The sequence below is a fragment of the Habropoda laboriosa genome, unplaced genomic scaffold (assembly GCF_001263275.1).
Source record: "Habropoda laboriosa isolate 0110345459 unplaced genomic scaffold, ASM126327v1 scaffold529, whole genome shotgun sequence".
Classification (NCBI taxonomy): Eukaryota; Metazoa; Arthropoda; class Insecta; order Hymenoptera; family Apidae; genus Habropoda; species Habropoda laboriosa.
The window spans coordinates 1-10,598 of record NW_017100671.1 but is presented as its reverse complement, the minus strand read 5'-3'; the positions used below and the strand labels follow the sequence as shown (position 1 = coordinate 10,598).

At 45.8% G+C, this 10,598-nt stretch overlaps 2 protein-coding genes across 2 annotated transcripts; both read right to left on the bottom strand.

Annotated features, from left to right (window-relative positions):
* Positions 1 to 1,298: 1,298 nt before the first annotated feature.
* LOC108576829 lies at positions 1,299 to 2,913 on the bottom strand. The gene is made up of 3 exons (XM_017939893.1): positions 2,570 to 2,913; positions 2,096 to 2,415; positions 1,299 to 2,032 (listed from the first exon to the last, which is right to left on the bottom strand). The coding sequence occupies exons 1-3, from the start codon at positions 2,911 to 2,913 to the stop codon at positions 1,299 to 1,301; spliced, it is 1,398 nt and encodes a 465-aa protein (XP_017795382.1).
* Positions 2,914 to 6,638: 3,725 nt separating this feature from the next.
* LOC108576844 lies at positions 6,639 to 7,518 on the bottom strand. The gene is made up of 2 exons (XM_017939907.1): positions 7,087 to 7,518; positions 6,639 to 6,679 (listed from the first exon to the last, which is right to left on the bottom strand). The coding sequence occupies exons 1-2, from the start codon at positions 7,514 to 7,516 to the stop codon at positions 6,639 to 6,641; spliced, it is 471 nt and encodes a 156-aa protein (XP_017795396.1). The 5' UTR covers positions 7,517 to 7,518.
* Positions 7,519 to 10,598: the final 3,080 nt, after the last annotated feature.

Sequence of the window (10,598 nt, the reverse complement as noted above, 5' to 3'; positions counted from 1 at the left end):
CCTGGCTTTGTGCCTCGGGGTCACCGTACCCGTCAGGCTGAGCTCCTTCTTGCGGCGGTGTTCCCGCATTCTGGCTGTTGCGACCAGTTCGAACGGGGGAACCCCTGCGATCACACCCGCTGCTTCCGTGGACATCGTTCGGTAGGCAGCGCTCACTCGCAGCACGCACATCCTCCTGACCTTGTCCAGCCAGGAGTTGAACATCTTGGACCTCGTGCATGTCGTCTCCCCAGGTTGGGCAATATCCGGCCGATCTTGCTCATGACCGTCGTGCCCTTCTCGCTGACAGCGATCACGTGCTTCAGGAGACGCATTCTCTCTCCCAGCGTCACGCCCAGGTACTTCACTTCCGCGCTCGCCTTAACGACCTTAGTACCTCTTATCGTGATCTGTATTGGGGGTATTATACCCCTCCTCCGGTCAAGAATGATCGCCTGCGTTTTGTTCTCCGCGATCGTCAGTCCCAGACTCTCGATCTCGACCATGACGTTCTCCACCCTTTTCGCGAGCCGTGGAGCTCCTTCTGCGACGTCCGTGTACTTGACCATCACGATGGTGTCGTCGGCGTAGCAAACTCTCTTAACATCACTGCCCTCCCCCTTGGCCAGTATCTTATTATACGCGATGTTCCAGAGCAGTGGTCCCAGGACGGATCCCTGGGGCACGCCCCTGCTCATTGCCAATTCCGCGGGCGCCCTCCCCGCGCACGAAGTCCCTGTCCTTACACTAAGATAGTCTCTCACAAGTACCTGCATGTACCACGGCATGTCCATGTCCTCCAGTCCTTTCATCACCGCGGGCCATGTGATTTCGTTGAAGGCGTTCCTGATGTCCAGAAGCACTGCCATCACGCCCCTCCTCTCGATCATCGCCCTTTTGACGTACGCGTCTACTTCCTCGAGGGCCTCTATGGTCGAAAGCCCTGGTCTGAAGCCGAACTGGTTCCGGTTCAGCTTCTCCTCGGCCCATCCGGCGATCCTGTTCGCCATCACCCTTTCGAACAGCTTGCCTGTGGTGTTCAGCAAGCAGATGGGCCGGAACTTCTTCTCCATGCTGTCCAGTCCCTTCGGGATCAGCACTATTCGACTCCTCTTCCACTCGGGCGGGAAACGCAGCCCGTCCAAGCAGTCGTCGAAAACTTTTTTGAATACATCCGGCTTCCTCATGCCGATGTATCTCACTATATCGGGCGGGATCCCGTCGGGGCCCGGTGCCTTGCCCCGCTTAATCCTTCTCGCCGTTCTGAAGACCTCGTCTTCTGTGACTCTTCTCGTCATTTTCTCGTCTTCTGATTCCTTTTATCGACGGAGTTCCTCCGGCAGTGGACCGTCGGGAAACAGCATGCTGAGCACCCGTCGGTGTTCGTCCTCCTCGAGCATTGTCCTGCTCCTCCCTGCTAATTTTCCGCATACCACCTTGTACGCTTTTCCCCAGGGGTCTTGTTCCACTGTCTTCAGCAGATCTCTCCAAACTTCGTCTTTTCTCTTTGCGATGTTTCTCCGCAGCCTGCGTTGTACTTCCTTGTATTCCTCCTGCGCGTCTCGGGTGCAGATATTTCTTCTCTTATCTTTCTGGATACGCCTACGCATCCTCTCGCAGCGACTCCTCTCGCTGGCGATCGCATCCGACCACCAGTAGGCGTTCCTTCTTCTGCCCGGTTTATTCTTGGGCATCACCCTGTTGCAAATGGCGCTGAGTACGTCCCTCAGATCGCCGGCTGCGTCGTCTGTAAGGTCCAGAGCCAGATCTCTGGTTTCCTTCTCCAGCTTCCCCCATCTTATCTTTCTGCAATTCCATGTTGTGGGGGGTCTCTGGCTCTGCGCCCCTGTGGTTCTCCCGTCTTCTATTTCGTAGGAGATGTACAGGTGGTTGCTCAACGTCTCGAGGTCCAGCACCTGCCAGTTTTTCACGTTTTCAGCCATTTCCCTCGTGGCGAATGTGACGTCGATGATGGTCGTTCCCATCGAACTCACGCACGTCGGCCTAGCGCCCACGTTGCAGCAGACCCAATCTGCCGTAGCCAGGCCGTCCTCTATTTATCGCCCACGTTCATTTCTTCTATCGGCCCACGCCGGGGAACAAGCGTTGAAGTCACCAGTGACTATGGACTCCCGCCCGGTCCTCTCTACTAATCTTGGGAACTTGTCCCAGAATGCCTTGAACTGTGCCAGTGGACGGTTCGGGGAGAAGTAGCACCTTATTATCTCCCGATCGTCCAACTTGATCATAACGGCGCCAGCACCGCTCCACACTAGTTCGATCCGCGCACCCGGGTCCCCCACCCAGATGGCGGCTTTATTGCCTCCGCTGTGGTACCACTTGCCACCGCCGCTCTTCGCCCTGGCTGGCTCGGAGACGACGGCTACCGTGGCACCTCTTTCTTGCATGACCTGTCCCAACAGGTCCTGTGCGGCTCTAGAATTATTAAAGTTTATTTGTATTACCTTGGGCATTATCGTTTATTGATCCCTGGTTTGATTTGGTGGTGCTTCCTTCCTTCTACATGTTTCGGCGGAGAGGCCATACCACCCGCAGGATCTGCACATTCTCTCAGGGCCGGGGAGGAAACCTAGCCCTGGCGTTCGACCATCCTATCTTGAATTTGTCCTTGCTACACAGTTCCTTGGCTGCTCGGCTGGGCAACAGGACCACGACTACGCGCTCCTGCCAAGGCCCGAGGATAGCCCTGACGATCTGCGCCTGCTCGTTCTCCTCTTCTGTCATGGCGGTGGTGTCCGACACCGCCTTCAGGATGGCCTCGTTCTCCGTGAGGGCATCAATTCCTCTTATCTTCACCGCGTCGCGCGGGCCCAGTCGCCGGACCTTTGCAACGCCAGGAATGCTCTCCAGCCTGTCTTTCCATGGTTTCGTGTGATCGTCCTCTTCAAGCTCGAAGAGGATCTCGCCGGCCATGGTCTTCCTCACGGATTTTATCCCACTCATCTCTTCGTTTCGCACGTGGGATCGGATGGCTTTAATCGCATCCTCGTACTTCTCTATCTCGTGTCTTACAATGACAGCCACGCCTCTGGTCCGTCGCTGTCTAGACGCTCCTGTCTTCTTTGATGCTGGTGTTTCCGCTACTCGTTCTCGTTCTCTTCTCGGCGACGGTCGGCTCTTCCTTCCTTTCTTCCTCGGAGGTGGCGGCTTCTTGACTGCGTCGGCTCATCCTGTCCTGCGTGGTGATCCCTGGATGCAGGAAACGTCGGTCTGCGTCCCGATGGTCCTGGTCCTGGGTTCTCCTCTTCTTTCTTGCTGCACCCGCGCACTGGTCGATGCACTTTTCCCCGCACTCGGTGCACTTCTCACTACACTTGGTGCACTTCTATCCGATCGCGCTCCGCCCAATTCTGGCCACTCCGTTGTGCCCCTGGATGGGGGCCGCCTCCGCGTCGATTGCCTCGCTGTCTTTTCTGTTTGTTGGCACTCTTTCACCAGGTGCTGCTCGCTGCCGCACCTGTAGCAGCGCTTGTTCTGTTCTTTGCAGTCGCGAGCAAAGTGCCCCGTCACGCTGCACCTGAAGTACTCGCCCGCGGCCTTGAACTCGCGCACACGACACCGGTTCCACCTTAGCCGGATGTCTTTCATTTGCACGCACTTGGCCACGCTTTCCGCGTTCATTTCAGCGCATGCCGTCCGCGTGTCGCCGAAGCCCTCTCTGATGTAAACTATGTTTACCTTTGTTGCCATCATTTTCGAGAGGGCCGTGGCCAGCTCCGTCTTCGTCAAAAGACCGTCGATTCCTGAGATGTGGAGACGACCGGCTCTTCCTCCTAGCACTTCCGTCTCCACACCCGCGGCCTTAGCTCTTAGCATGAGCTTCTTCGCTTCTGCCGTGTCCTTAGTGCGTATAAGCACATCTTCGGTCTGACTCCCACCAGGACAGTGCCGTCTGTCTATCTTCACCTTGTCTTTAACTTCCGCGAAAGTGACGCGGAAGTCCTGGCCCTCCTTGGCCTTGATTTTAAGAACCGCCTCACCTCTGTCCGGCGTGCTCTGTGTCTTCGCAGGCGACTTCGTAAGCGGCGCGGGCGTCCTCTTCCTTGCTACAGTAATCACCTCCGGCCTTCTCTTCACCGGAGGCGACTTGGTGCCGGGCGACACTTCCTTCTGTGGAGATTGGGGCAGGGCACGCTTCCTCTTGCGGCCCGCCTCCCTCCTTTGCTTTGGCGTTGTTTGCCATTCTTCTGTCGTTGTCGGTAGCACCTCCCCGGTGAGCCAAGTGTCGACTAACTTTGACCCCTCGAGGATGGTGTCCCGAATTTCTTTCCCCAACACCCCGCTAAAGCCCCTACTCTCGAGGATCGGGAAAACTGCCTCCGTCATTCTCAAGGTCCACGAACTCAGGGCCTCAAATTTTCGCTCGTCCTTGACCTTCATTCGTATGTCTTTCAACATCTGCATTATCTGCAGTTCCGCATCTTCTCTAATGTCCCTACGGAGATTATTACTAGACTTATAGAGGATTCTTACCTTCCCGGCGATTCCTCGGAGCTCCTCCGTGATTTCCGAGGCTTCAGGCGTCCGTTACGTGCGTCTCGCCGTGTACGTTCTGTATACAATCTGGCGCCGTGCGCGCTGCATGGGCCGCTACACATTTACATTATTTTTGGAAATTTTTAGTTTTGATTATATTGCTACAGGTACGTTCTTTTTTCACTTTTTGTTTTTATTTTGATTTTAATCACATTTCTGTCACCAAAATCTTTTTCTGTCCATGCTTCAGTATTCTTTGAAGTCTTTTTCGGGGATCGCTGTACTGTATTTAATATGTTTTCAGTTTGCCTGCTCTCCTGATGTGCTTAGTGGACAAGTTATGGATTTGTTTGTTAGTTAGTTGTTAAGCTGATGCGAAGTAGTTTCTAATAAGTTTGATTATGCAGTTGTCGATTTTGCTGCAACCCGCTTTATTGGTCAGTGTTGTGTTGTAGTATTTTTGGTAGTTTGACTCGCGTGTTCTGTATAAGTTGAGACATGCTCTTAGGCATCTTCGTTCAAAGATCTACAGTTCCTCCATTACGGCTGCTCCGATGTTGTACCATATCTCACATCCGTATGTAATTATAGGTTTTATCAGAAGTTGGTAACGTATTAGTTTGACTTTTTTATCTAATTTTTAGAGTAATACAGCCTTGCGTTGGCTATAAATGTTTTTTCTTTTTTTGCTTTTTGTAACTGGGTCTCGATGTGTTTATTAAATAAGAATCTATTGTCTATTAGTAGGCCCAAGTATCTTACCGCGTTTTTATTTTTTATATTTTCACTTGCTTTTCTTCGTGTTTTAAGGAGAAATGTTTGTATTGCTTTCTAACGGTTCCCGAGGCTTTCCTTCATGAAGGCCTGGTGAGGATTGGTTCACATTTACCAGCATTAACTTGTAGTTTCCAGGCTTTAAGATAAGCAAATATATTGTTGACGCTTTTTGGTAGTGTGGTTTGTAATTTGTTTGGAGATTTGTCTGATGTGTATATAATTAAATCGTCTGCGAACGCTATCATGGAACAATTTATGTTATGAGGGCCGAATAATTTGAGGATGTCACTGGTGTATATGTTGAAGAGTATGGGAGAATTTATTGTGCCTTGTTGGAGTCCATTTTCTATGTTGAACGATTGCGTAGATTTTACGTTGCCCAAATTGATTTGAAAACTTCTTCCGTATATCATGCTACGGATTAGTTTGATTAGTATAGGAGGAAATTCTTTGTTTTGTAGTTTGATTATTAATTCGTTTAGCCAAACTATGTCAAATGCTCTCTATAAGTCTACACGGCATGCTCCCACGCATTTACCGCCATTCAGCGCCCAGTTGACGTCCGAGGATAGCTTGTTTATGGCATGTTGAATGATGTTTGCGAAAGCCATACTGATTTTCTGGAATTATATTTTTTGTGTGACATATTGTTAGGATCCTGTCATTTATTATTCTTTCAAACATGTTTCCTATTGTTTGGTACCGTGATCTTATTTCTCGGTTGGAAGATATCACGATGGATGTTTCCCTATTGATGTATCGCTCCAGGACCTTTCTGGCGTACCAAGATTGATGCAAGAAGATAGCGCCGTCAGTGTCCTGCTCTATCTGAAATCCTAGAAACAAACTTAAGTCGCCAGTAGTTACATCAAACTCTCTTTTCAATTGGACTAGCAACCCGTTCACGATTTCTTCGTCTGTTGCTGTTATTAAAAACCATCGTCTTTATACAGTAGCGGACAAAAGATTAAGACGAAATGGAAAAAATAAATAATTGATTTACTTTCCATAAAAAATATAAATACAGTGTTCTACTTTTGGTATTAACTAATTAGACATTTGTTTATACACTTACAAAAAAAATTTCGTTTTGATATTTTGCTCAGTAGCGAAGTTACAAAAAAAGGAACGAAATCTGTATAATATTTTGTCGGTCAAAAGTTTAAGACTACACAAAAAATATTAAGTTTTGGTAAAAAAATATGCACAATTTTTGTTTAAATTCAATATTTTGTCCAATATCCGTTATTTCTTATCACTTCGGTACATCTTCTTGGCATTGAATCTATGTTGTAGTTGTATGTTGTAGTTTTTTACATTGATCTACCGTAATATTACTCCAAGCTGTTTCAATTGTAGAGTAAAGTTCATTCAAATTTTTCGGTTTATAACCTTGTACTGTCTTTTTTATGATGCTCCACAAGTTCTCGATTGGATTAATATCTGGTGATTGGGACGGCCACGGCAGCACGATAATATTTTCTTCTTGAAAAAACTGTTTCACAACCCGAGCCGTGTGCTTCGGATCATTATCATTTTGAAAAATAAAATCATCACTCATATTGTTGCGTGCAAAAGGTAACATTGTGTTCTTGAGTATGTCCATGTATTGAAAACGGTCCATAATTCCATTGATACGACATATCGGACCAGGGCCGCTTCGAGAAAAACACGCCCACACCATAACGTTTCCACCACCATGTTTAAGAGTTTTTAAAACGCACTGTGTTTTCAAACTTTCGCCAATTCGACGTCTAACGTACCGTATCCCGTCAGAACAGACGCGATTGAATTTCGATTCGTCAGAAAACAATACCTTTTGCCAATCTTCACTTGTCCAATGCTTATGAGCTTTAGCAAATGCAAGTCGTCTTTTTCGATTCCTAGAACTCAGCAGTGGTTTCTTTTGGGGTTTTCGTCCTCTTAAGTTAAAGTCTTCTAATCTTCTCCTAACAGTTCTAGCACTAATTTGTGTATCGTTTTCATAGTTTATCTCCGCAGCAATATTATTTGCACTACGAAAACGATCCTTTTCGCTCAATCGATGAATCCGGCGATCCATTTTCGGTGTTGTTTTCCGTGGTCTTCCGTTTTTCGGTTGATCGCAATACATGCCTGTCTTTAAAAATTTATACCAAGCTTGTTTACAAGCCGTTTCTGACCTGTTCACTATATTTGCTATTTCGGTGAAGGTTTTACTTTGCTTTCGCAGCCTTACGATTTGTTCCCTTTCGTTTTCAAGTAAATTCTTTGATTTACCCATAGTCTGTTCCTACCTAAATGAATTTTAAGCAATAAAAGGTACACTAAACAATGATTTTGACATTCCAGAATCAAAATGTTCAAAAACTGTACTCGTACTCACGTTTTACACAGATCGTCTTAAACTAATGTCCACTGTTTCCAAGTGCTAATGCTAAGCGGTAACTAACTGTTGTAACTCCTACATTGTTTGTATTTAACAACTGACTGTCTGAGGTTACGAAGGTCAAACATACAGCTACGTTATTCCAAAGAGACAAACCGAATAGAACAATATGCGTATAAGATGTTTGTAATCCGGTTTACAAATCATCGTCTTAAACTTTTGTCCGCTACTGTATATACATACATACGGAATAAGTGACACTATTTTTTATAAACAATATAACGACGTACACATGTGAATTGTTTGAGTTTGCATTATTTTTTAAGAAATGAAGATGACCTTCAATTTTTTCAATCTATTTAAACTCTATTTTTAACATATTAGTAAATTACAATTGTTCGTAAGTTGTTTGCGAATTGCTTGTGAAGAGTCCTGACTAGTGTAAACGTTAGTATAACAACTCCTATGTGTATTCTTATGTGTCCTTTAAACTCGTCAGAGGTAAAAAATCGTTTCTTCCTATCCGATAATTGATCAAAGGAAAGGCCGCTTACGAACAGTTATCGTGTAGAGGAGTGTCCCGTTCGAGAATAACAGGATAGGTTCAGTTCTTCTACACGATAACTGTTTGCATCGACACAGCTGTGGAACACTTAACGGATAGGTCCTACATTCTTTAGATGTAAACAGCGAAACAAACGTAGAAAAAGGTAGCAGGCAAAGGAAGATTCACAAGCCCAATCGACAGAACCAAGTTTTGTAACAATATCATGTTTTGTATCATTTTAATCAGGAAAATCTTACTAATATTTTGATGAAATTTTTATTAACGAAAAATTGAAAATAACAAACTTTTGTAGTTTTGTTAGGATTGACTAACGAACATGCCGCCACCGAATGCGATAAAGAGATGCCGCGGCCGTGTCACATTAGTCGCTTGCCTGGTTCAAGGGTGGTCCCCCCTTATGGTGGAGATAGACCATGAACAGTTATCGTGTAGATCTCAACAAACTCTTATAGAATATTTACTGTATGTGGTTCTTTTAGTCTTTTGGTGTATAGGAATAGAAGCTGGTATTTGCATTGGCGAGTGTTTCTTTTACTTCATTAAAGTCCGCTTCTAATACAAACGGTGTTTAGGTAGATGGCAGTACCCTCACTCGCCGTATACTCGTCAATTATTGGGGCGAACACGTGCCATGTATCATTTGCGTCTACTCTTCCAATCGCTCTCAGAATTGACGCCATGGCAACCGGAACCTGCGTTATAACGGAGAGCACCTGTCGAATTTCTTCGCTGAAGATGACGCCGGACTCAATCGGGAATGACTCCATCTGTTGTTGTGAATAACGCGCCTGATAGACACGAAACGAAAACAAGAAGAGATTGACGCGATACGCTTGGTAAACTGTGCAAATGGGCCAAATTACCGTATACGACCAAGTCGTACATATACGATTGTATTCCAGGGCAGTCGCTATTCCAACTTCTCGAGTTGCCACTGGCAGGGGTACACTTATGCTCTGAACATTTAGATTTAAATTTGAAAGTGATTTCTCAAGTTCAGCTTCTTCGTCGCAAAAGAGCGACAACCTTTTCGCAGCTCTTGCCTCAGCCAATTGCTTCGTGCCCGTTTTCACGCGGAAAGCCTCAGTCTTCTAGCATGCGCGCCTTTTCCTGTTCTCTTCTTCGTAGGTTTCGCCATTGATGTTATTGGCGGAACCTCAGTTGGAACTGTCTCTCTCTGAAAATTATTCATCTTTAGAAAGGAAGGATAACACCTAAATTCCTTGAGGCTATATTATATGTTTGACACTGCTTATGCGCTTTACGTGAAACTTTATAGGTTTAGATTTGTACTGACTACAGCTTTATTTCAAGTTCTGTTACAACGATTGTCTGGTACTACGATTGTGTCTCGCTCGGCGATTCACTTGCTTCTAATCTCTCGCACGTGGCGTTCACCTCACGCATTCTTTCGCATCTACTCTCTACTCTCTACTCTATCTACTCTTTCTCTACGCTCAGTTCGCACTTTCTATCAATCATACCACACTCATTTAGTAATTATATGACATTCTCGCATCAGTCATACCACACTCACTCTCCGTGTTCATGCCGCTACATTACTCTCCCTCCAGTAATTAAGTTACGATACATAGAATATAACGTTCAACTTAACAAAATTTTCATTTGTATTAGCACTACTATGTTTTATATTACTTTTTGTGTTCGATCACAGCCATTATATAAATATACGTGGGTATGACTACTATATACAATATAAGAATTGAGGAACATGCAATATTGCTAATCTTTACATAATTTAGACGCGTTATTACACCTTATACTCCGGCCTGGAATCTTACTGACGTTTTGGTGCTTCTTTTCTCCCCTGTTCTCGCAGGGGGTTTTACGGTGTCGTTCGTGGTACCTGGTGGTTTTCGTCGCAAGTTTCGTCTGGTCTTAAAATATAGGCTGGCTTGAGTCTGTCTACCGACACATTTACTCCCTTTCCTTTTATTATTATTGTGAAATACTTCTCATGCCTTTCCGATACTAGGAACGGTCCTTCCTAGGCCGGCTCCAGTGGCTTTTTAATTCTAACAACCCTTAAAAAAACGTGAGAGCAGAATTTTAAATCCTTGTGTACCAATACCTTTTGGCTTGTAGCCCGCTGCGTCTTCACTGGTTTCAACCAAGCCATGTGCTGTTGTAGTTTGCTTATGAACGACTCAGGTTCCACCTCAAGCTTCGATTAGTTAAAGAATTCTCCAGGAAGTCTTACGTTTGTTCCATATACCATTTGCACCGCTGAATAGTTGGTATCATCCCTTAAAGCTGCTCTCAACCCTAGTAGTACTGTGGGCAAGGTTTCCGTCCATATGTTATTATTACACTTTGTTCCACAAGAGCGTGTCGGTCATATTTTCTGAAGTAAAAAGTATTATTTATAATTAAACGTATAGCCGTGAA